Source organism: Anabrus simplex, chromosome 3 (assembly GCF_040414725.1).
Source record: "Anabrus simplex isolate iqAnaSimp1 chromosome 3, ASM4041472v1, whole genome shotgun sequence".
Classification (NCBI taxonomy): Eukaryota; Metazoa; Arthropoda; class Insecta; order Orthoptera; family Tettigoniidae; genus Anabrus; species Anabrus simplex.
The window spans coordinates 440,598,434-440,626,208 of record NC_090267.1 but is presented as its reverse complement, the minus strand read 5'-3'; the positions used below and the strand labels follow the sequence as shown (position 1 = coordinate 440,626,208).

The following is a 27,775-nucleotide window of genomic DNA, read 5'->3' as shown; positions in this document are numbered from 1 at the left end:
GGTAAAAATATGAAAGTTTTGAACAGGCATCTTTGGAGAGCGAGACAGCAAGAGCTGAAAGCCCGCATAAAAGGTCAGAGACTAGTGGTGACGAATGGAAGATGGGTAAGAGAGAACTCAGTGTCAAAGCTGAAAGAGATGGACGAGCACGTCATAACCGAGGTGGGAGTGAACGCAGTACAAGATGGAAGGAAGGGGTAATTATAAATATCATGAATGTGACATTCTGAACCATTTTTCATTAACTGCAAAGTCATTTACCTGATTGAAATTTGAGCATTTTGTTCATATGTTTAAAATAAAAACCTACAACCTTTTTTCCAGTCATTGACCAAGTCAGGGATGGAATGAATGAAGCAGATATAGGCTATTAGTTCGATGGGGTCGCTACTGTCAAAGTGATTTATTAATGACTGATAAATGCTATGAAATGAGAATGGAGAGTGTTGCTGGAATGAAAGATGACAGGGAAAACCGGAGTACCCGGAGAAAAAAACCTGTCCCGCCTCTGCCCTTTCCAGCACAAATCTCACAAGGAGTGACCGGGATTTGAATCACGGTATCCAGCCGACGCGCTGCCATCTGAGCCACGGAGGCTCTTGTTCATAAGTTATCACCTAAAATTAAAACAAATGAAATAAAGGAATATTTTTTAATTACACATCATGCTAGTGACGTAGTAAAAGATTTTACATTAACTTCACGGTCAGTTACGCCATTTACCTCACTAGAACTGCACTTCGTCTTCATCCGATTCATCATGTTGTTCATCTTGTTCTGTTCTTCATTCTCATTCTCAGAACAACTTTCGCTATCAGACTCGCCTTCATCTGTATCAAACCGGCTGTGAAATACGGGCCAAACACTCAAATTCCAACCAGGTAAATGACCTTGCAGTTAAAGTAAAAATGGTTAAAATTTCTCTGACACTAAAATTAATTAATTAAAACTTCTTTAATTTACTTTTTGTATCACAGATGAACGATATTAATGGTATTACAAAATTTTCTGCCTATCCTGCCGTGTAACAAAAATCTGCTTTAAAAAATGCTCAGGGCAGGTTACACCAAGCACATCAATAATACCCAGTTAAGAGGTTAAAGGGGCCTGACATCTAAGGTCAACGGCCTGAGGCACCGACATCATGTTTACTTTGATAACCATTTCAGTTCTGCAAAACAGATGAAATTATTGTTAACCCACAACACCTATAGTTGTGCGATAACGGGAGTAAATAGAAATAATTGGTCTGATCAGTTTAGGGAACCTGCAGAGCTGAAAATCAAGCGGAGAGAAAGTACAAAAATGCAAAATGAGGGTGTAATTCAGCGATAAATAAATAAATAAATAAATAAATAAATAAATAAATAAATAAATAAATAAATATAAATAAATATAAATAAATAAATAAATAAATAAATAAATAAATAAATAAATAAATAAATAAATAAATAACAGCAACTGTCTGGCAAGATAGGTAGCTAGGCCAGAGACCTCTTCGTGCACCGTGAAACCGTGATCCCTCAGCGAGGTCGCAATCATGTGTCGTATTGTATGATGGCGGGAATTTCTCAATACCTCCCCGTGAGGGCAGGATACTGTTCTTATGCTGTCAACAAATTCAGATTCTGTGAATGATGGTACAGTGAAACGAATGAACCAGTAAAGGCAATGAAGAAATAGAAATTGTGTGTCCTTGTGCTGCCATAAATTACACAAAACATATGGGTGGCATGGACATCAGTGATCAGAAAAGAGAATACAACGGGGTTGGGCAATCATCTAAAAAAAATTTAGGAAATTTATTTTTTATTTTGTGATCAATGTGTGTGTTGTGAACAGTTTTGTTCTTTATATGAGTAACCAGCCAGCTCTCACAGCTCATGGAAACAGACAGCTGAACTTCGGCACAACTTGATGCAATAGCTGATGGGGAACTTCACGTCCCGCAAACGTACCCATCGGCTCTCCATCCCCTAACATTCTCTTGTGAAGATACCTGGTCATGCCAAAGTGTGTGCTTTGTGTTTACAAATTAAAAATAGAACAGCTTCTGGGAGAGGCAATCAAACAACATTCAAATGTAAGCAGTGCGATCTACCACTGAGATCTGGAAGTCAAGTAGGGATGACATAAAAATGTTAGTGTTGAACTGTAGAAGTATTGTAAAGAAAGGAATAGAATTAAGTAATTTTATAGATATACATTTACCAGATATTGTAATAGGAGTTGAATCATGGCTGAGAAATGATATAATGGAACTGGAGAGTGTATCATAGAGATAGGATAGGAATGGTGGGAGGGGGAATATTCATCCTGGTGAAAGAAGAATTTGTAAGCTACGAAAAAGTTAATGATGAAAAACATGAAATTCTGGGTGTAAGGCTCATTTCTAAAGATAATAGGCAACTTCATGTCATTGGAGTGTACAGACCGGGAAAGGGTAGCGCTGGCACGGATTCAGAATTATTTGATAAGCTATGTGGGAAACGACATGGAAAGGAATGTGATTGTAGCAGGGGATCTGAATTTACCAAATGTCAGTTGGGAAGGAAATGCGAACGACAGGAAGCATGACCAACAAATGGCAAATAAGCTAATATGGGAAGGACAGCTGATTCAGAAAGTGATGGAAACAACTAGAGGGAAAAATATTCTGGACGTGGTGCTGGTAAAACCAGGTGAGCTCTATAGAGAAACCGAATAGATGGCATTAGTGATAATGAAGCTGTTCTTGTCGTAGTTAAAATAAATGTGTTAGAAAGGAAGGTCTTAAAAGTAGGACTGTTAGGCAGTACCATATAGCTGATAAAGCAGGCATGAGGCAGTTTTTAAAAAGTAACTATGATCGGTGGAAAACGGTAAATAAAAATGTAAACAGTCTCTGGGATGAGTTTAAAGCAATTGTTGAGGAATGTGAAAACATGTTTGTACCTTTAAAGATGCTAAGAAATGGTAAAGACCAACCTTATTATAATAGAGAAATAAAGAGACTAAGAAGGAGGTGCAGATTGGAAAGAAATAGAGTCAGAAATGGCTGTGGAAGTAAGGAGAAATTGAAGGAACTTACTAGGAAACTGAATGTAGCAAAGAAGGCAGCTAAGAATAACATGTTGACAAGCATAATTGACAGTCATACAAATTTTATTGATAAATGGATGGGTATGTATAGGTATTTTAAGGCAGAAACACGTTCCCAGAAGGACATTCCAGGAATAATTAATGAACAAGGGGAGTGTGTATGTGAGGATCTTCAAAAGGCAGAAGTATTCAGTCAGTAGTATGTAAAGATTGTTGGTTACAAGGATAATGTCCAGATAGAGGAGGAGACTAATGCTAAAGAAGTATTAAAATTTACATATGATAACAATGACAGTTACAGTAAGATAGAGAAGTTGAAAACTAGCAGCTGGAATTGATAAGATTTCTGGGGATACACTAAAGACAATGGGTTGGGATATAGTACCATATCTGAAGCACTTATATGATTATTGTTTGGTTGAAGGAGCTATACCAAATGAATGGCAAGTTGCTATAGTAGCCCCTGTGTATAAGGTAAAGGGTGATGGACATAAAACTGAAAATTACAGGCCAGTAAGTTTGACATGCGTTGCATGTAAGCTTTGGGACGTCATTCTTTCTGATTATATTAGACATGTTTGTGAAATTAATAACTGGTTTGATAGAAGGCAGTTCGGTTTTAGGAAAGTTTGTTCCACTGAAGCTCAACTTGTAGGATTCCAGCAAGATATAGCAGATATCCTGGATTCAGGAGGTCAAATGGACTGTATTGCGATTGACCTGTCTAAAGCATTTGATAGGGTGGATCATGGGAGACTACTGGCAAAAATGAGTGCAATTGGACTACACAAAAGAGTGACTGAATGGGTTGCTATATTTCTAGAAAGCAGATCTCAGAGGAGAAGCTTTATCTGACCCTGTAATAATTAAGAGGGGAATTCCTCAGAGCAGTATTGTTAGACCTTTGTTTTCTTATATATATAAATGATATGAGTAAAGAAGTGGAATCAGAGGTAAGGCTTTTTGCAGATGATGTTATTCTGTATAAAGGACAAGATTGTGAGCAACTGCAACGTGACCTCGATAATGTTATGAGATAGACAGCAGGCAACGGTATGTTGATAAACGGGTTTAAAGTCAGGTTGAGAGTTTCACAAATAGGAAAAGTCCTCTAAGTTTTAATTACTGCGTTGATCGGGTGAAAGTTCCTTTTGGGGATCAGTGTACGTATTTAGGTGTTAACTAGCTGATGTACCCGTGCTTCACTACGGAATTCTGCATTACATACGAAATTCTAGTATACACGTTGTAAGATTGTATTAAATTGCATAGCTCTTAACATTACCCTAGGAACACGACCGGGAAGTCGTCGAACATCTTTTCTCATATGAAGACTGAGTTAGGGAATTTTCACTGTAATGGTAGACCCACATGCATACCATCAGTCACAATCGGGTTGGAGAGTTTTCATTATAATGGTAGACACTCTCTTTCCACCTGCCTTTTTACATCCTCAGAAAGACTATCTTAGTGGTTTCCATAACTGAAATGAATATACATTAGAATGGCGCGATTAAAAGCAATGCTTTAATACTCGATCAAATGAAACATCACATGGTTTCCCACTTTTAAAGAACAGGACTACGCTGCCGATCTAACAGTCCAAAGTTCCAGAGCTGGAATGACCAAGCCGCAGACAGCCGTGATTCATGAACACTCTTCGTCTTTTTTCGGCGGGGAGAGGGTCGAATAATGGAGACTCCCAGGGCATAAACTATGCTGTTTTACTAATTTGTTTCTTAGGAGTACCCGATGAGTAGGAAAATATCAATTCACTATACTGGCGGTGGAAAAATCTATCTGGCTTGGGGGCAAATTTTTCCTCCAAGCCAGAGGAGAAACCCCCTCTTCACTGATGATTTGGAATAAAATGAATGCAGAATTGAATAAAAGTGAAGATGAAGCTTTTCTTAATGGATCTTTTCTCGGTTGAATTTTGAGTCATTTAGTGAATTGTGCTGCTATAATTTGGAATAGGTCTAAATTGTTATTCTACACCAGGCCATACTACCACTACTAAGTCAGCTTCTGCCTTAAGTATGTACACTGCTCATTCAAAACAGCGCATCAGAATAGGGATCGAATAACTGGAATACTATGAAGAACCAGTGTGTTACGTACCAGCTGTATCAGGGAATGTATGAACCAGAGAATTGCATGCTAAAGAAGAAAGTTTTCTAACTCCCTCGCTATTTCGCGCCAATATTCAGTCAGGCTATTATACTCGGTACACAGAAGTAATCTCATCTGTCGGAGTCGAGAGGCAGCATAAGAGACAAATAACATCACAACAAACAATGGTCAATGTAATGTTATTGTTAATCAATGTTATGCGCTTTCAATATTGTAGGCCTTCACATTTAGTTTTCTTCCGACTCAGAAATACCACTCTTATAATAATCGGTACGGTAAAACTGAATAAGACACAAAGGATCGGAAATTGCATTCTCTGTAACTTTTGTTATGTAGTACTTTTCGATAGGACCAAATACATAGGTATTTAAAAATAAAATTTTACGCGCTTCCCCTAAACTACAATTTCATCTAGGGTGAATAAAATTGTTTATATCTTAAGACTATAGTTTCTTATTCCCAGACTCTATATACCGATTTTCATTAAAACCTGTTAACCCATTTTCTCGTCGCTCGGCGTCGATATGGACTTAGCAACCAAAATGCAAATTCATGAATATCAGAGCCGGTAAGGTAAAAATGTATAAGACATAAATGGTCGGATATTTAACCCGTTCGGTGGGCGATGCGGCAAGATCCGCGGCTACAAGTCGCTTGCTCGGTGGGGAACGCAGATATATCCGCTGATTCAAATTATTATTTTTTTCTCAGTTGCCCGCCTGCAGAGGTTTATTTCCTTTTCAGCAGCATATTCTGGATGAGTCTGCCCTCTGATGTGAATTTTTTCAACTATGTTCTCCCAATGCCAATGTGTCATCCATGAGTTGCAACATAAAGAACGCAGCTGAGTCTGGGCAAGAACGACCTAAGGCCTAATAGCTCCGTGCTGAAGCTTTAGGTCATCGCCTAATCGTCCCTTGGATGTAATAATATTGCTGCAGAAGGGATTTCTAGAGATTATGACACTGAACAGACCTCTCTAATGACATTTTAGAACTGTGACCGGATTTATTATCCCCAGTCTTGAGTTCTTCCTTCACGACTGGAGTGTGTGTTTATCGCGAGTTACACATCATTTTATTATCGTACGCATCCGTAATACAGTCATATTTCATGATTTCCGTCCAAACTGCTGAGACCAAAGTTCTATTCGATCCTTTTTCTTACATTTTTTCCGCTAAAATATCTATAACAAATTACCGGCCCGCACTGTTAGAGGAAGATGATTTACGGGTCATGATAAACGAAATGTTGGTATTTAGTGGGGAGAATTGTGATAATAGTGAAGTAAGTTCTGCCGAAGGGGAATTCGTCAGTGACAGGAAATTACCTGGAATAAGTACTCTAGGCTCGAATATACAGGGTTTGGGCGTAGCTGATGTGAATGTCCAGCAGTCGCAAAAGAGACAACACGTGTTCGATTCCAGTTCAAGTAGCGATCATCACAGTGCCAGTTGTGACGATAATACTGATTACAATCCAACCATTGCAAGTTCTTCGTCAACTTATAGTGAAAGTGGACAAAGAAATTCCCGCTTTGATCCAAATTTCCATCGTGATGTAAAGAGTGTGTTTTTAGGGAAAACAAAACTGAGCTAAATATTTTAATTAGTTACTTATGACGAGATATGCCAGAACATAGCTGAACAGACAAAAGATGCCGAGCAGGAAATCACACATAAAACCCAGTTTAGTAAGACGAAAGGAAGGAATCGATATCAAGACCGTCTCCGGACAAAGAAGGACTAGATAAAGCTTCTTACGGCCACACTGTTGCCGCAGGGGATTGTACAGAAACCTAAATTAGGACACTACTTCTCGCAATCGCTTGTTCACTACGCCTGTTTTCTATGAGCTGATGACACAGAAAAGATTTTTTCTCGCCAGATTGAGTGGCCTCGCCAGCCTCCTGGCCCCAACTTGACAGGTTCGATTATGGCTCAGACCGGTGGTATTTGAATGTGCTCAAATACGTCGGCCTCTTGTCAGTATATTTACTGGCATGCAAAAGAACTCTTGCGGGACTAGATTCCGGCAAATCAGTGTCTCCGAAAACCGTAAAAATAGTTATTGGGACGTGAAGCCAATAACATTATTATTATTATTATTATTATTATTATTATTATTATTATTATTATTATTATTATTATTATTATTATTAGATTTTCCTCCACAGCTTTTTAGTATCTCTGACAATGAGGTGAATAATGCACAACTTCCTCCCAAAATATACGAGATAAATCCAGTATTTGACCACCTGTTAGCAAAATTTTCGAAAGCTTGTACCCCTGAAGGCAAAATGTCAATTGATGAGAACCTTTTGCTATGGAAAGGGTGGCTAGGGCGGGAAGTTTACACAACAAGAAAACGATCGTGTTTTGAAATGGAATTATATAAATTATGCGAAGGCGAGACAGGTTATATAACATGACCTGCTTCCGTGTGTATCATAATGAACAGCTGTAACAGACATAAAACTGTGAAGAATGTAAATACTGTAAATATTACCGGTATTGTAGTGTAATATAGTCTGTTTATGTCACTTATGAATTGTAGGGAGGCTATATAACCTTGATCCCTCGAAAGCGCTAACCAACATAAGAGAAAATTTCGTGAGTATTATAATTTATTCCATTGTACATCTTTTAAGTACATGTAAACTTTGTAAATCTACAATTTACATATACAGAAACATTTATTTACAGGCAGAGATTGATAATTAACTGCCTAAGATATTCAGGTAAAAGTTACTGTATAAACAAAAACCAGAGCTTTGCTGTTAGGAAGAAGCAATCTCGATTTCACACTGTGAAAGCACTTAGTACGTTTTTGCACAAAGCATTGAACAATTAAAATAATCAAATTTTTCAACAATTAAATACATTATATTCAAGTAAATATTTCTCTTTTGGCCCTTCAATAGTTCATTCTAGTCTAAGATTGTTTTTAATCAAGTAATTAAATAGTTTCTTCAGTCAGGGAAAACGCTCCCCACCTGAGAGTGAGCTAGTGTGTACCGAGCTCCCCACTTAAGGGGTTAATTATATATAACTTTGGTTATGTAGTATTTATCGATACGACCACTAATAATATACACTGACTGACAGAGCAAATGCAACACCAAGAAGGAGTAGTCAGAACTTTATGCCAATTGCAGGGTAGACTGACGTCACTGAGGTATGCTCATGATGTGAAATGCGCCGCTGTGCTGCGCACGTAGCGAACGATAAATGGGACACGGCGTTGGTGAATGGCCCTCTTCGTACCGTGATTTCTCAGCCGACAGTCATTGTAGAACGTGTTGTCGTGTGCCACAAGACACGTGTATAGCTAAGAATGCCACGCCGCCGTCAACGGAGACATTTCCAGCAGACAGACGACTTTACAAGGGGTATGGTGATCGGGCTCAGAAGGGCAGGTTGGTCGCTTCGTCAAATAGCAGCCGATACCCATAGCGATGTGTCCACGGTGCAGCGCCTGTGGCGAAGATGGTTGGCGCAGGGACATGTGGCACGTGCGAGGGGTCCAGGCGCAGTCCGAGTGACGTCAGCACGCGAGGATCGGCGCATCTGCCGCCAAGCGGTGGCAGCCCTGCACGCCACGTCAACCGCCATTCTTCAGCATGTGCAAGACATCCTGGCTGTTCCAATATCGACCAGAACAATTTCCCGTCGATTGGTTGAAGGAGGCCTGCACTCCCGGCGTCCGCTCAGAAGACTACCATTGACTCCACACCATAGACGTGCACGCCTGGCATGGTGCCGGGCTAGAGCGACTTGGATGAGGGAATGGCGGAACGTCGTGTTCTCCGATGAGTCACGCTTCTGTTCTGTCAGTGATAGTCACCGCAGACGAGTGTGGCGTCAGCGTGGAGAAAGGTCAAATCCGGCAGTAACTGTGGAGTGCCCTACCGCTAGACAACGCGGCATCATGGTTTGGGGCGCTATTGCGTATGATTCCACGTCACCTCTAGTGCGTATTCAAGGCACGTTAAATGCCCACCGCTACGTGCAGCATGTGCTGCGGCCGGTGGCACTCCCGTACCTTCAGGAGCTGCCCAATGCTCTGTTTCAGCAGGATAATGCCCGCCCACACACTGCTCGCATCTCCCAACAGGCTCTACGAGGTGTACAGATGCTTCCGTGGCCAGCGTACTCTCCGGATCTCTCACCAATCGAACACGTGTGGGATCTCATTGGACGCCGTTTGCAAACTCTGCCCCAGCCTCGTACGGACGACCAACTGTGGCAAATGGTTGACAGAGAATGGAGAACCATCCCTCAGGACACCATCCGCACTCTTATTGACTCTGTACCTCGACGTGTTTCTGCGTGCATCGCCGCTCGCGGTGGTCCTACATCCTACTGAGTCGATGCCGTGCGCATTGTGTAACCTGCATATCGGTTTGAAATAAACATCAATTATTCATCCGTGCCGTCTCTGTTTTTTCCCCAACTTTCATCCCTTTCGAACCACTCCTCCTTGGTGTTGCATTGTCACTGTCAGTCAGTGTAAATATTTGAGAATTAAATTGTAAACCTTCCCCAAAACTACCATTTAATTTAGGGTGAATAAAAAAATTTGTAGCCTAGATCATAGCGACTAATTATCCGACTTTGTATACCAATTTTCAATGAGATAGGACCACTAATAACGTAAATATTTAAGAATTAAATTTTAGGCCTTCCCCTAAACTACCATGTCACTCAGAGCGAATAAAATTATTTATAGCCTAGATTGTAGCGACTTATTCCCGACTTCGCATACCAATGTTTATTAAGATAGGACCACTAATAACATAAATATTTGAAAATTAAATTTTAGGCTTTCCACTAAATTACCATTTCTATCAGCATGAATAAAATTATTTATGGCTTAGATTGTAGCGACTTATTCCCCGACTTCGCATACCGATTTTCATTAAATTCTCTTTAGCCGTTTTCTAGTGATGCGTGTACAGACATACAGACAGACAGACAGACAGACAGACAGAAATTACGGAAAATAAAAAAGTGCACTTCCTTGTTAATGTGGACATGACTGATATAGAAATACCATTATATTCAAATTCTGAGCAATGTACAGACAAAACTCTTATTTTATATATATAGATATAAGGAAAGATCTTAATTGGGGTAATCACATAAATGGGATTGTAAATAAAGGGTAAAGATCTCTGCACATGGTTATGAGGGTGTTTAGGGGTTGTAGAAAGGATGTAAAGGAGAGGGCAAAAAAGTCTCGGGTAAGACCCCAACTAGAGTATGGTTCCAGTGTCTGGGACCCTCACCAGGATTACCTGATTCAAGAACTAGAAAAGAATCCAAAGAAAAGCAGCTTGATTTGTTCTGGGCGATTTCCGACAAAAGAGTAGCGTTACAAAAATGTTGCAAATTTTGGGTTGGGAAGAATTGGGAAAAAGAAGAAGAGCTGCTCGACTAAGCGGAGAGATGACGTGGAATGACATTAGTAGATGAATAAGTTTGAGTGGCGTCTTTAAAAGTAGGAAAGATCACAATATGAAGTTGGAATTCAAGAGGACAAATAGGGGCAAATATTCATTTATAGGAAGGGAAGTTAGGGATTGGAATAACTTACCAACGGAGATGTTCAATAAATTTCCAATTTCTTTGAAAACATTTAAGAAAAGGTTAGGAAAACAACAGATAGGGAATCTGCCACCTGGGCGACTGCCCTAAATGCAGATCAGTATTGATTGATTGATTGATTGATTGATTGATTGATTGATTGATTGTTTATTAAAGGACTGTCAGAAAACACGGTAATTACGGCTGGGCATCCGCCTTTAAATGGAGAACGGCAAAGGCTTAATGAACTCGGAAGACAACAGTTATATTTGCCAGTAACTGAATGCCTTTGGCGTTAATTATGATGACGATGATAACAAATTTACGATCTAAAATAACAATTTAAAAACTGTCAAAGCCGTGGAGATAATATCTCGTTATATTATAACATTAACTTACCTTCAAAATCATGGATATGACTTTGGCAGTAAATCTCCGTTCCACAAAGATAATTCCACGAGGTACTTTTCCATCTTTTTCAGGCTTCAATTTCTTCAGTATACCGATGAGTTTCAGTACCTTTGGCGAAGAATACTTATAAATACGACTTTTCTCATCGTACTTGCTCATTTCATCCTCCATCATTTTCCTAAAAACAAAATGATCTTCATGAGTAACGAGGAATGGTTACAAAGCTTTATCAAAAATTCAAGATAATTTTGTGAATGGATGGCAAGATAGAAACGAAAGGAAAAAAATTTCTTGTAAATATCTACTTATATAAAAAAAAAGAACCAAATACAACTGAAAGAAAATAAGAAAGCTTTATCTTAGCCGCATCCAGAAATCAGAGCATTTTTTATTTTCATTTCAGGCCTCTATTACACCATTTGGTGTTCCAAATCAAAATTTAAATACTGTAAAACTGTTTATTTAAATGATAAATATTAAATATTGTCAGCATAATTGCAACTGCATTGGACTTTAAATGTTTTTTAAACTATCACACAGTTTGCGCAAGCGGTCCCTGTATTATAATCCCTGCCATGTAAGCTTATACACTAATGGTTCAACCTTACTCTTTCTCCCCGTTTATACCGAAGGTAGTGATTTAGTTATTTTCTAACTATTGGGTTCAATTCAGCGTCACTAACCACAGATTTTGATGCAAGTGTAACAGACTAGTATTACTTTGAAACAGTTCTCTATACCCAAGGGTAAATAATGGAAATATCGAGCTTGATTAGTTGTTATTATCATTATTACTTGTGAGGTATGGCTATGAAGGTGTTTACGTCTATTATTATTATTATCATCTATGTAGATGTACGAGAGGTTATGTATGGACTTTATTTGGTATAAATCATGGTCCTATCATTTATTATTAGTGTGCTGTATGATCTGTCTTGTGTAACAAAACATGTGAGGTTATGTCACGATACGTCTGGTGTATGTATATTAATACGACTTTATTTAATGTAAGAACACATAATTAATTATTACCTGTAAATATGATGTGAGACCTGTGCAGAATCTCTTAACTGTTTTCTGTATGATGTGAAATTTTGTTGTGGAATATTTTATTTGTAAATCTTTTTAAGGAATACTTACTGTATGATGTGGAGTGTTGTGGTAGAATATTTTATTCCTATTCTATTTAGCTACCTAACCTGTATGGTGTAAAATATTTTGTAGTATGTTTTATTTGTATTGTAAATTATTGTTCTATAATAACTGGAACAGTCCAGAAAGGTTGTGACGCGCACTTTTAGAACAGGGTGTGCTGGCCCCTGGCAGTTTGTTGATTCTAGAAATATGTCCTTACTAATTCTGAAAGATGGAAAGTTCGCGATTAGTGTCTGTATATGTTCTGGAACATAGTCAAAACATCGTGACTGGGTAAAGAGTTATGACTGGTGGATCTGGGTGGCGATAGGCAAGCTCCTGTGCTCTGATTGGCCACTCGGTAATCACACCAAGGCCAGGCGTCCCTTTTTAAATGAGCGAGGCAGAAGGTGTTTCATTCTCTCGTCAGTTCTGCGATAAGATGCACGTCAGCAAATCCTCGCTCCCTAGATGGGCTACCTTGGGGTAAGCACTCTTGATTTCAGTTCCGCTTTATTTACATTTGATGTCCGCTTGTATTTTCACATAGGAGTTTTCCCTACCCGCCCAGACTCCCCTACCAATTTTTCAAATGTCCTAGAAAGCATGTTAACTTTTATTTAATATTGTATCTGTATCTTGTGTTTCCTCTTACCTTGAAATGTGTATTGTAGAACTTGAATTATGTTAAGATGTATTTAGTTAACCTCTTCACCTAATAGTAAAGCTCTTGGCAAGTACATCTAATTTGTTTTTCGTAAACTGTGTAACTGGATGGTGTAGATAGATGAATTCTGTTTGGAATTTACCTTGTAATGTTTATTCTCGAAAATAATATCTTAAAACAAAGACCACCATTGATTTTTCTGGAAACCTGCAACCTTCGTTTCTCTATGGCCCTGGTAGGGTTGCCCAGACCCGTTCCGCTTTCCTTATGATAGTCGTCACATTGGCCAATCTGATATTTGGTTGTGTGTCTTGGTGCAGTTCATTTTATGTTTATTGTGTGTTAAGGTTTTAAGGTGCCATGTAATTTGATTTGTTTTCCTCTTCCCTTAAGGTTTTATCTTGTGACCGCTAAAGACTGGTTACATGATGTATAAATCCAATGTAATGTTGCGCAACACAGAGTAAGGTTCCAGAACAACGCACCTTTCTTTTATAGAATGTTCGAACCATTTGTACATAGGTTATTGGAGACTCGAGAAGATACGAGAAAACATGTTGCATCACACATTTCCAGAAGCTTGACCAGGCAAGATATATGAAGAAACAGTTGTGGGTAGTGGAGTTGCCTTGTTAGCTTTAAGTCGCTCGTGGAATTTAGTGTGTGAACTCATGTTGTGATTTTGTTGTGTTGGTAGTTGGTTGACATGCTAATGTAGCAGTCAAGTGTTTGTTCAAAATGGCGGTTCATTTATGTGTATGTATAATGTGTATATAAGATGTAAATAAAACAGTGTACAGAACTGACGTTATCTCGTGTGTGAGTCTTTGTGGATACGATACGTTTAGGGACCCTACTTGTCGATACGATGTCTTACAGTTACTGTTAATCTTGCACGTTGGCAATATATAGTAATGATTTCATTCGTGACGTGCCAGATTTACGTATTGTCACTACCGTATTATGAAAATCACTAGTGTTACATTTGCAGGTACAAGTAAAGCATATTTTCTTTTTTTATAGGATTATAAATCTGTTTGGGTAATACCAAGTAAGTAGAAATGTGGCATGTTCGAATAATGTATTTAATAATGTAGTTTGTATTATATGACAAATGTAGCATTTTAATAATGTCTTAATTCGTCCAATTTGTATGTACAGAATGCAATTAGGATGTATAACAAGCAAGAAAAATCTGCAAAATCTCCTCTGAAAAGGAAAGCAACATTACTCTATAAAGATCAGTTCAGCTGAAATGGAAAGAAATTTAGTTATCAACCTAACCTTGTCTTTTTCAAACTTTGGTATGGTTTGCAGACTTAAACTTTGTGTACTCTTACTGACACAGCATATATACATTACATGCAATACATCTGCTTGTGTGTATTAATACAGCGTGGTTTCACTTAAGTCCGTCAAGTAATAGCAAACTTCAAGAAGGGAACTGAATTATTTATATCAGGCAAACACCAAAGAATATGGTTTTAGTAAAGAATATATCACAATAAAGGCAGAAATATATAACATTAGATTAAGTGAGAGAGTTTATTTCCTCAATTCCACATTGAACTTGAAAACCGACTTAATTATGAATATCTTGATTGATCATTTGAATAAAGGGAAAATTCATTATTGATACTTACATTGAAGTTAGTTTGTTGATGGTTATGTCTCGTTATTTCAGTAATGTAACAAGTCAGCAGCAGTGATGAGCCATTAAAAAGAAAAGAGAGAATAGAGTGGCAATATTTGCTTTTGAGCGTACAGCTAGCACAGGATTCGACATGATGTCACATCACAACAACCAAGTGGTTAGCTCCAGTGTTATATGATTATGAAAGAGTAGTAGAACACTAGAACATCGAAATATTCTGTTATGTCTGTTTGTTATAATAACACTACAATAGATCAATTTTGCAGTTAAGTTTACCTTTCTGATATTACTGTTAATGCCCCAAGGGGAATAAACTGAAATTTGATCACTTGCAATTTTACATAGTATTCCACACCCGGCTACTCATTTCTGCCACTCGGATGACAAAAGTTTCTGGGGATAACACTGAACCCCCAGCCCGGAGCGTAATTTCCCCATTATAATATTTAGACATATTTTCTTAATATTATTCTTGCACTTTTCATGTGCAGCATAACTTCCGCTAGCATCTTTGGCAAGAAATTTGAAACCCCTAGCACTTAACAAGCCTGTTTCCAGAATTCCAAGCATCTATTACCTGCCAATCTGGCCTGCCTCCAGGCAGGACTAGGGATAAGGAAACTAACAGCTGCATTCAGCCTCTTATAGCAGCAAGACGAGCGAGTTTGTGAAGTGAAGTGCAAAATGGACAATACTGCACAGTTTAAACTTAAAGTAAGTTGTTGGTTTTGTAGAAAATAACAGTATCAAATGCACGGAAATAGAGTTTGGTGTAAAACTAAAATGAATTTGCAATTAGCGGGCTCAGAAGAATTAAAGTGGCTCAGCGTCTACCATATGATTACACGGACAAAGTAATTGAATTTCATAAGTTCATCATCAAGCATACTTGAGAAAATTTAGTTCTTCTTTTTCAGACTAGAAATGTGGACCAAACTCCCATATACTTTGATATGCCGGGGAAGTATGATTGTGTACACAAAGGGTGTGTTCAGTGTACTCATTAAAACAACACGAGCTGAGAAATTATGATTGATGGCTCGGAGGCGAAGTCACATGGGACTAAATTCTATTAAAACACGAGGAGATGTTTCCACCTAATCAATACAATGTTCTTTTAAAAATACAATTTTATTTTAAATTGAGTCATAACTGAGTAACAATTGAGAAGTCATGTGGGACGATGCATCTTTGCTGATGAAGATTATCCGTCTAATAGTATGTCTTCTGAAGAAATCTGTGATACACTGATTTTATTAACACAATTAATAAGCTAATTTTGATTTGTACACTTTTTATGACCAAACTTTTATTATGCAATATTTGTGTTGCTAGGGTTGACCCTGACGTATCCACAAAGACACACACAAAATGCTGTCAGTTGTGTACACTATTTTATTTACACTTACTTACACATTATACACACACAACTAATAAACTGTCATCTTGAACAAACATCGGACTGCTACAGTAGCATGTCACAACCAACTACCAACATTACCAATTCACATACTTGACTTCAAATACTCACTTAACACTACTTCCACACAAGTCTCATTAAAACAAATCAACTCTACCATCAAGAATGCCTCTTTATATACGTTGCCAAGCCAGGCTTCTAGAAGAATATGACAACATATTTTCTCCTAAATTCAAGAGTCTCCGATATCCTAGTTACAATGTAAGGAAGTTTCTACAAAATTCTAGTCGCACATAGCATAGTAATGGACTTAGTACAGTGTGTTGCACAAATTTGCAGTGGATTATACATCATATATACAGGTAATAATAAATTATATACTCTTAATTACATGTTCTTACATTAAATAAACTCATTAATATACATACAGCAGATGTTTCATGACATAACCTCACAAATAATGCGATCGTGATTATACCAAATAAAGTCCGGACATAACTACGTATAGTAAATAAAAATCGTGTAAACAACTTCATAGCCACACATCACAAGTAATAATAATAATAATAATAATAATAATAATAATAATAATAATTGCATTATTTACCTGTGGGTTGAAGAATACCGTTTCCAAGTTATATTAGTCTATTACACTCGCATCAATATCCCCCCCACCCCACTATAATTTTAAACAATTTCAACAGTCTATCACACTCGTTGACTTTGCCTTGGTCGTATATTATATCTTCTCTCTTCCTCGATGTCACTGGATATGTTCTCCTTTCAACCAGATCCTGCCGTGCCGGGGGTCACGGTTGCCTCGCTGCCAGCCTCATCCTCGATGATAGTCTGTGCTTTCTCCTCATGACCAGATTGTGCTGTGTCATTAGTAGCCTCTCCTCCAGGTTGACCCGTGGCAGTACCAGGCTTACTCAGTATGCGCAGCAGTTGGGTTACTCACTGCAACTCCAATGCGCAGAACTTGACAGAAGGATTGGTCTTTAGTAAGAAGACCCCATGGCCCAGCTGCTTATCCACCTCGAGGGGACCAACCCACTTAGGTGCGAGACCTGCACGAAATCCTCCAATCTTATTACTGACTGGGTGATTATATCGCAGTACTTGTTGGCCTGGTAGGAAGATCTGGGTCTCTTAGACATCTCGAGAATAGGCCTGGTTAATGGATCTCTTCACGGCCAAAGCTTGCTTTTCCTTGATGTCCTGCTGCTGGTTCTCTACCAGGGAAACAGCTGCATCATCTTGACCATCCTGGTGGACGAATCTCCCAATCCCCGGTGCCGTATAGCTGTCGACCAACAAACAGCCTCGCTGGTGGACCCATAGAATCCTTCTTAGCTCCTGGTGCCGTCGTTCCATTAGATTGGCCCCTGGGTTGTGAATTGACGCAAGTGCGACAATAGGTATAACTTGAAAAAATATATTCTCTCACCCATGGGTAACTAACACAAATATCAAGCTCAAATTATTATGGTTATCATTTTTTATTATTTTACGATCATGATTATCACAAAAGTATTAGTTTATTATTTACATAGTTGAATGATCGTATTGTGTATGATGTTATGTCATGAAACCTGTGTTGTACATAGACATTGATATCAGTTCCGTTAATGTAAATACCTGTAAATTAATATTGTAATTTATTCTTGTTCGAATCCCACTGTCAGCAGCCCTAAAAATGGTTTTCCATGGTTTCCCATTTTCACACCAGGCAAATGCTGGGGCAGTACGTTAATTAAGGCCACGGCCACTTCCTTCCCACTCCTAGCCCTCTCCTGTCCACCGTCGCCATAAGACCTATCTATGTCGGTGCGACGTAAAGCAACTAGCAAAAAAAAAAAATCTTACCTGTATATAAATTGTAATCCATAATTACGAAACACACTGTAACTTCCAGAATGGTGTAAGTGACGAGAACGATTGAGAATATTCCATCCATTGTAAACTATGTATTAGACACTCTAGAATTTTCACAAAGATATTTTTTGTAATGTAACTTTCTAGAAGCTTGGCCAGGCGCCTATATAAAGAGACAATCTTGATGGTGAAGTTAGTTAACAGTTAGTTATGATTTCGAAGTTAGTTATTGAGAGTTATTGTTAAATGAGTTGTTGGAAGTTATTGGTTGAAGAATCATGATGTAGCAAGGTTATACTTGTGACCATGTGGACGACATGCTTTTAAGCAGTCAACTGTTTTATTTCTGTTTCAATGTTGTCATCCCGAATTGCATCAATTGGCAGTTGTCTTTAAATGGCTGTTTGTGATGTGAATGTTTTGTTTTTGACAACAGTGATTAAAGTTATGTGTGTGTTTTGTAAATACATATGAATAAAATAATTGTACTAAATGACAGCATCTCGTGTGCGTCTGTGTGGATACGTTAAAATAGGGTGGTCCAGCGCCTCACACCCCATTAAGTCATCATTTGCTGCCACTTCCTTGATGTGAACTGACTCCCAATGTCTGACAGAATGCACCGTGGATAACCGTAGCGGCTGAATACCTCATCTTGTAGAAGACGGGTAATGCATCCCGTCATGGCTTCTGGTATCGGAAAAGCCTCAATCCATCTTGTGAAGAGGTCGGTGATTACTAGGAGTCCTGTTTTACCCCATGGTGTTCTAGGGTTAAGGACAAATCAAGTCCAGGGCTATGACCTCCTAAGGGCGTTGCGGCTGTCTTCCTCGCTAACTGGAATCTACCTTCCTGTTGCTCACCTTGGTGCAGGCACAGATGTCTCATACTTTCAGATAATCCAGGATGTCTTTCCGCATGTTGACCCAGAAGAATCTTCATTGGATAGACTGATAAGTCTCTTCACTTACTGGATGTCCGGCTTCAGTGCTGTCTTGGAACTTCGAGGATGTCCGTCGTGTGCTGTCTAAGGATCACCACTATTGTCGAAGAGGTGAGATCTGTACATCAAGAGTCCTCTGTCAACCTAGAAGTTCTTGTAGCACACCTTGAATTCCGAGTCGACTATCGGTGTTCTGTCTCCCAATTCAGTGCAACATGGTCCTACAGAGCTTATCTTGTTCTTGCCATTGCCTCATTACTCCCAGATCAAGTTCCTTCTTGATGGTCATAAGAACAAGTTCCTTGAGTTCACTCTGGTGTTTTGGGGGAAACTCCCTCTCCACAATGGTGCTCCTAACTTCAGGTTACATCGCCAGGTACCTAGATACACTGTCTGCTCTTATGTCCGTCAGTCCTGGTACATGACACACATCAAAATCAAATTCTGTGATTAAAAGAGCCCATTGCATCAATTTAGATTTTGATTCAGAGACCGAATTCAACCATGTGAGAGCTGTGTTGTCAGTGTAGAGCTGGAAATTCCTTCCAAGTAACCTCTGAATTTGCCCATGGCCCACACAACGGCTAAGGCTTCCTTCTCAGCAGTGTAGTAGCACTGTTCAGTAGGAGATAGCTTTCTGCTGGCATACTCTATGTCTCTTCCGCCAACACTCCTCTCCTGGAATAACACTGCTCCTAGGCCAGAGTCTCTGGCATCCGTCTTCAGGCACATCTTCCGTTGAGGGTCGGGATGGGCTGAACCGCGAGCGTTGCATATCACAGCCTTAATGCCTTGGAATGCTGCCTCTTCCTTGCTGGTTCATCAGAACGGGCGGTTGTTATGGAGTAGATCGGTGAGTGGCATTGCCTTCTCTTCAAAGTGTGGCACAAAGCTGCTATACCATCCACACAAGCCATGGAACTGATGTATTTGTCGCTTAGTCCGCAGGCGTTCAGCTTCCTGAATAGCCCGATTCTCCTCCGGTTGCCTTTCTAGACCTTCAGATATTAGGACATGGCCACGATATTCTATGCGGAACTGGGTGAAGAGGCACTTCTCCAGTTGGCAGGTCAGTCCATGAATTTTCAGTCATTCCAACATTTTCTTCAGGTGTACAAGGTGTTCTTGAAAATTCTTGCTGTGGATTTTGTCGAGATACACTTGGCAGAAATCTCCGACATATCCTGACAATACCTTATCCATCAGTCGCATGAAGGTTGCAGGAGCATTCTTCAATCCAAAAGGTATTACTGTAAACAGGTACAATCCTCTCGGTGTCATAAAGGTGGTCAGTGGCCTAAAACTTCCATCGACCTCCGGAGCTGAGATCCTCCAGTGTGCTGAAAATCCTAGACCCACTTGTTTCAGAGTCTTTCAGATCAGGAATGGCGTAGGCATCACCAACGGTCTTCTCGTTCAACTTGCGAAGGTCCACACACAGTCGATACTCCCCATTCTTCTTTTTCAGTAGGACGATAGGCGAAGATCAACAGGATGTAGAGGGTTCGATGAGAGCTTGCCCTTACATTTCTTGAATCTTCTGAATGACGAAGTTGCGCTTATCCGGGTTGATTGGATATGGGCGTTGCTTGATGGGTGAGGAAGTGCTGCATTCATTGGTATGCGTTACAGTGGTAGTCTGTCCTATTTTATTGGTGATGACTTCCAGGAAGTCCTTTAAGGCGCATCACAGCTCATCTTCTTCACTTGGTTGAAGATGCATTAAATGGATATCTCCCAGGACTACGTCGACTTCGCATCCTTGCAAGTACGGAGATTTCCATCCTGCCAGGTGACCTCAGACGTCTATCTTTTCCCAAAAGGACTTCATGAGCTGTATAGTCTAGGATCACCTTGCATTCTATCAGAAAGTCATGACCTAATATGATGTCAGGTACTAGGTTCTGAATCACTGCAATATCAATTACAATAGGCAGGTCCATGCATTTAGCGGTTAGGTTAGTCTGTCCTTGGATGGAATAGGTTACCCCGTCCGCTGCTCCCATTACCCTTCCGAGCTGGTGAGACTTCATAGGCGGTAGTAATCTGGCAACAGTCCCGTTGACAAATGAATGGCTTGCTTGGCTGTCGAGTACGGCTGATGCAGTCGCTTAACCTGGATCCGCCCAAGATTGAATTTTTTGAGAATAAAGTTGTAACTTTTAGCGTTGGATACAGTGCGCGCGGTTTCAATAATAAGAGTCCAAGAAGACTGTGTAGTTTGCCGTGCCATATATGGCACGCTGGGCGGATTCAGGTTAAGTGCGGCCAGTATCCAGTATTCGGGAGATAGTAGGTTCGAACCCCACTGTCGGCAGTCCTGAAAATGGTTTTCCGTGGTTTCCCATTTTCACACCAGGCAAATGCTGAGGCTGTACCTTAATTAAGGCCACGGCCGCTTCCTTCCCACTCCTAGCCCTTCCCTGTCCCATCGTCGCCATAAGACCTATATGTGTCCGTGCGACACGAAGCAACTAGGGGTTGAATCCTATTGTGGAGTAGCTCTGTGATGTCTGATAAGGTCTCAATCTCACTTCCTTCAGGGTAAAGCCACTTGAAGAGCTGGTACTTCTGGAGGATGAAATTGCTAGCTCTCATGCCAGAGGGTTGTGCCTCAGTCAGTAGCTTCTTTTTCACAGAGCTCTTCACCCCTTCGGAATTGAACCTAGAAAGGAATTCCCTCCTGAAGTCCGTCCAGTTTAAATTTAAGCCCTTCAAGTTATTCCACCATGTAGTGGCTTGCCCCTTTAACCGCAGTGTGATGAGTTGAACGAAGATGTCCTCCGGTAGATTAGTCCTTCCCAGTAGACTGACCGATACCTTGATGAAGCTAGTCAGGTTCTCTTCCAGTTGCCCGTGGAATTCTGGAAGGCTCTCTGTAATCACCTTTGGGTCTAGGTGTCCTGTATTGCCGGTTAGGTTTGAGGGGATTAGAGGCATGGCGATAGGCCCTGTTCGAGTTAATCTATCTTCTACCGCATGAAGGATGCTTTCTCTTATATTCTGCACCCCTCCTTTGTGGGTCGAGAACCGGTTTTCTAAACTTCCTTCAACAGCAGAAATACGGCTCCCAAAATTTCCATCAACGGCAGAGATACGGCTTTCAAAATTTCCCTCGACGGTAGAAATTCTCTCCTCAACCTGTTGTTTTATGCTGGATCACAATTGTCAGCCAATGAAAATTTGAATTCAGATAGTGATTCAATTAAAAGAGATTGTTATGGTGAGGAAAAACTTTATTGTCTACTGTCTACTGTCCCACATTGGTTGAAGGAATGGCTGTAAGCCTAGAGCTAGTAAGCTTCTCACTGACTGCGCAAAAACCTTTCTAGCTCTACAACTGTATCATGGGACGTAACCAATGTTTATGGATCCATGCAGCATCGTTCGTAACCCAGTTTTTGACATCTAGTCATGATGGAAATAGAGATTTGATTTCTACCATCAGCATGAAAAAGAACTTGTAACTTGACGAAGTGAAGAACTCCATTACCTGAAGCAATCAATGCAAATAAGCAGATGTTAGTTATACTACTAATACCAAGCCTACATAATCTTATGGGCAAACTTGCTGTAGTCCAACTGTGGTCCTCTAGTGAAGTATGTAAAATAGATTCCAGCAGTAGACCATCACTTTCTATGAGAAGTGGTGGAAGCAACTGCATAGGGGTAGTCTGCATGAAAGAAATGTGCAAGTAGGGTAGCATCCTGCTATATGAATTTACCGAGCTCAGAGCATTTTAAGCAGTTTGGCCTATGCTGACGACTTGGTCTTATTGGCAGACTGTGCCGAAAGCCTGCAGTCTAATATCTTGGAACTTGAAAATAGGTGCAATGAGTATGGTATGAAAATTAGCCTTTCGCAGACTAAACTTATGTCAGTAGGTAAGAAATTCAACAGAAATGAATGTCAGATTGGTGATACAAAGCTAGAACAGGTCGATAATTTCAGGTATTTAGGTTGTATGTTCTCCCAGGATGGTAATATAGTAAGAGAGATTGAATCAAGGTGTAGTAAAGCTAACGCAGTGAGCTCGCAGTTGCGATCAACAGTGTTCTGTAAGAAGGAAGTCAGCTCCCAGACGAAACTATCTTTACATCGGTCTGTTTTCAGACCAACTTTGCTTTACGGGAGCGAAAGCTGGGTGGACTCAGGATATCTTATTCATAAGTTAGAAGTAACAGACATCAAAGTAGCAAGAATGATTCCTGGTACAAACAGGTGGGAACAATGGCAGGAGGGTACTCGGAATGAGGAGATAAAGGCTAATTTAGGAATGAACTCGATGGATGAAGCTGTACGCATAAACCGGCTTCGGTGGTGGGGTCATGTGAGGCGAATGGAGGAGGATAGGTTACCTAGGAGAATAATGGATTCTGTTATGGAGGGTAAGAGAAGTAGAGGGAGACCAAGACAACGATGGTTAGACTCGGTTTCTAACGATTTAAAGATAAAAGGTATAGAACTAAATGAGGCCACAACACTAGTTGCAAATCGAGGATTGTGGCAACGTTTCGTAAATTCTTAGAGGCTTGCAGACTGAACGCTGAAAGGCATAACAGTCTATAATGATAATGTATGTATTTATGTATGTATGTATGTATGTATGTATTGCAAAACAAGCAGAAAATATGCAGTGCGGGAATTCGGAGCAAGTATACTAAAAAAGTACTTCTTAAACAGCAAGTTTTTCATGGGCAGATATTTCTATTCCATCAAGGAAGATTGGTGATCTGGTCATAATCAATTCAGAAGCCGCTTTAATAATAGGGGCTGTTTCCTGTAAAACTGCGACTACTCTATAATTCACACAAGCAGAAAGGAATAATTCACTCCTTTTTCTTCAATTAATGTCCAAACCAATTTGTTGCTGTTTGAGTCATCAGTCCACAGACTGGTTTGATGCAGCTCTCCATGCCACCCTATCCTGTGCTAACCTTTCATTTCTACGGAACTGCTGCATCCTACATCTGCTCTAATCTGTCATATTCATACCTTGGTCTACCCCTACTGTTCTTACCCCCTACCTCGTACACTTCCCTCAAAAACCAACTGAACAAGTCCTGGGTCTTAAGATGTGTCCTATCATTCTACCTCTTCTTCTCTTCAAAATTTAGCCAAATCGACCTCCTCTCACCAATTCGTTTCAGTATCTTTTTATTTGTGATTTGATCTATCCATCTCACCTTCAGCATTCTTGTGTAATGCCACATTTCAAAATATTCTATTGTCTTCCTCTCTGAACTAGGTATTGTCCATGTTTCACTTCCATACAATGTCACGCTCTAGATGAAAGTCTTCAAAAACATCTTTCTCATTCTTATATCAATGTTCGAAGTAAACAAATTTCTCTTCTTAAGAAAGGTCTTCCTTGCTTGTGCTAGTCTGCATTTTATGTCCTCCTTACTTCTGCCACCATTAGTTGTTTTACTACCCAAGTAACAACATTCATCTATTTCCTTTAGGACTTCATTTCCTAATCTAATATTACCTGCGTCACCTGACTTTGTTCGAGTGTGCTCCATCACTTTTGTTTTGGATTTATTTATTTTCATCTTGCACTCCTTACCCAAGACTCTGTCCATACCACTCAACAATTTCTCCAGGTCCTCTGTAGACTCTGAAAAAAATAATATCATCAGCCAATCTCAGGGTTTTGATTTCCTCTCTTTGGATTGTGATTCCCTTTCCAAATTCCTCTTGGATTTCCTTTACTGGCTGTTCTATATTTTACAATATATCTTAAGTTTGTGAAGTCTGCATGGACTTGATCAGGATCATCCCCCGAAGTGCCGTCATCAAAGTAAAATAGATGAAGAGACCTCTGCAAATTCATACATGAATGGCAAGGCTGAAAATTGGTGGGGCCCCAGGATCTTGATGAGCCCCTCTTTGATTTAGTTTCAAACTTTCAGTGGCATTGGATAAATGTCATACTTTACACACTTAAAGATACCTAGTGATGAAAACTTGCAGGATAACAAACTATTTCATGAACTGCTTGCTGACGGTTGACAGAATGTTCCGAGAAAGTGTGCTACAGTAAAACCTCGCTTAAACAAACTAAAGAGGGCAGATTCTTTTCTGATAAATCGTGAGAACTATTCCCAGAGTGAAAGGGACAAATATTCTTTTCCTATGCACATGCAATATTGTTTAAATTCAAAATATACTTTATTTAAACATAAAGTAGAATATTTAGATATTATTTCATAAAATAGGACATTTTGTTGTGAACTTTCTTCTCTCAATGCATGCGAGCAGCTACTACAACACTTACCACAGTTTTTATCTTACTGCTCCTGGATATCCTAGTAAAATGGGACTCAGCCATGCAATATACAGGAAACCCACACACACATAGGTACCTGCACACCTCTTCTCACCATGGATGTGTCTAATGAGCGCTCCTCGGTGCAACAGTTCGAAGAAGACAGAACGTCGTGTGCCAACACTAAGACTACTTCGACCTCACACAAGCCCGGCTGACGACACGATCGAGTGAGAGGAGAAAGTTGTTTGTAGGATCACCAAACAAGTGTGGAACAGATCACCTCAAAAGTTGGCATTTCCATGGGATGAGCGCAAAAAATGCTGCAAAACGACCTGAAAATGCAAAATGTGTCCTCCAGGTGGGTGCGAACGTGACGCAGCACTTTCTTCGTGAAATAAACTTCGAAGTGATTTCTCATGCTCCCTACTCACCTCACCTAGCTCCTAGTGACTTTTGACTGTTTCAAACAATGAAAGACACTCTCCGTGGCCGTACATTCACTAGCCGTGCTGCTATTGCATCAGCAATTTTCCAGTAGCCAAAACAGACCCCTAAAGAAGTGTTTGCAGTGGCCATGGAATCATGGTGTCATTGTGGAAAATATGTATGGCTGCAGGAAGATTATATCAAGAAGTGATACAACTATCATAACTTTCTTGTGATAAGTTAGTGAGAAAGAAAAATGAGGTGTTGTAACTTGAATGCACCTCATAGGTTTGAACCCCACTGTCGGCAGCCCCAAAGATGGTTTTCTGTGGTTTCCCAATTTCACACCAGGCAAATGCTGAATCTGTACCTTAATTAATGCCATGGTTGCTTCCTTCCCACTTTTAGCCCTTTCCTATCCCATCCTTGCTATATGGACTATCTGTGTAACATAAAGCAAAATTGTTTAAAAAAAAAAAGTTTTCTTGGTCAGTGCTGCTATATAGAGCTGAGACTTGGCCTGGAAAATCTAACTTCCTAAGTATACTGGAGGCTTTTGAAAAGTGGATCCACTGAAGAATGCTTTATATATCACAGACACAAAGGAAGAGAGACAATGAAGTCCTTACGTGAGCAAGAAAAGGCCAAGAAATTTTGTCTAACTGAGCAATGTAAACTAGAGTACATCTGACATATTATGAGAGCAAGCAAGTACCACCTTCTACAGCTAGCACTGCACAGAAAAACTGAGAGCAAGCATGGCATCTGTCGAAGAGCAGAACCTTGCACGGCGGCATCAAAGAATGGACGGAGACTAACAGCACTCAACAGCTCTTCATCACAACAGCGACTGCCAATGCCCGGGAAACTGGAAATGGCACGTGAAGAAGCACAAGAAGAAGTTGAAGAAAATTATTATATGAAATTTTGCATAAGCCAGCAATCTACAATTAGATTATGTTCCTCACGGCTTGTCCACACCATGAAAAACCAGCTGCCAATGTGTTAAAATAGATTCAAAACAATGAACATAAATTGTAATCAATTTCCAAAGAGAAATTTCACATTAAACTAAAAATAAAATAATTATCTTACCTGACTAAACTTAAAGTTGTAATCATTGAAAGTAACACCAACATTTCTTTCTGATCTTCTGCTTTTGCCTTCAATCGTTCCAACTGAATTATGTGCTTTAGGGCAGAAATGCTACCACCATATAATCCAAGATCATTCACATGATATTTAACTTCCTCCATGATATTTTTAAGCTTTTTATTTATTTTCAAAAGATCAGTCAATGGAAAAGCATTTCTTGGCACACTGGGATCTTCTATTTCTTCTTCCAACCTTGCACTCATTATCCATTCAGTGATCTGCTTAATGTGCCCTTCGACATCCTCGGCAACTTTGGAGGATGGCGGATCACGAAACTGGTAGCAACCTTCATCGGGGTTGGTACAAAACCTAAAAACACATGTATACACATTTATAAAGTAATAAAACAGCGTTAAATAAGAGTAGAAAGATGAAGGTGATGATGTCTCATGGATTACAGATCTTCTGAAGTCGTGTACTTTTTACAGTTCTGTTTACCAATTTGGAAGTTCTGATTGCAATGTTCGTAACTAATTTCAGTCAAACTGCGAGCATAGCTCACAGTGGCCACAATGACGTTCAGGTCGCACTGCGAGCATAGCCTGTAGTAAGGCTTGACAATTCACTAAAAATCAAGAACGAGCTAAGCACATGTTCTGGTGGCTACATCGTTGTTTCTTCATGTGATAGTTATCTTCGCTAACATCACCTTCCAAGCCACTATTGTCACATAAAAAACATATTTCATTTTTTATTATCATACAATTACTTTTTGTACCATTTTCATTACCGTTGTTGTTTCGTAATTGCAATGCACATGTTACATGATCAAAATAGGGTAAATATAATAGTATTTCAGAAAGCTGTACTTACTTGGTAGACCGTCAGATGATTTTTTATTTGCAAAATATGGTATAATATACAGTATAATCGATTTTAAAATCTCATGTGCTAGCTGACATTAAAAAACGTTCATTACTAGATGCTCAAACAAGCACAAAGAAAAAAGAATCATGGAAATATCTCCTATAGGTACAGATAATATATTTTTTAAACCCTTAAAAATGCTC

General features: G+C 39.6%; 1 protein-coding gene across 1 annotated transcript in view; it reads right to left on the bottom strand.

Moving 5' to 3' along the window:
* Positions 1-27,775, bottom strand: part of Dcr-2 (Endoribonuclease Dcr-2) — a 396,960-nt gene that overhangs the window by 301,748 nt on the left and 67,437 nt on the right. The window contains exons 6-7 of the mRNA XM_067143947.2: positions 26,706-27,074; positions 11,202-11,391 (exon numbers count right to left, since the gene is read on the bottom strand). Coding sequence (XP_067000048.2) covers positions 11,202-11,391; positions 26,706-27,074 — 559 coding nt within the window. The remainder of the gene's footprint in view (positions 1-11,201; positions 11,392-26,705; positions 27,075-27,775) is intronic.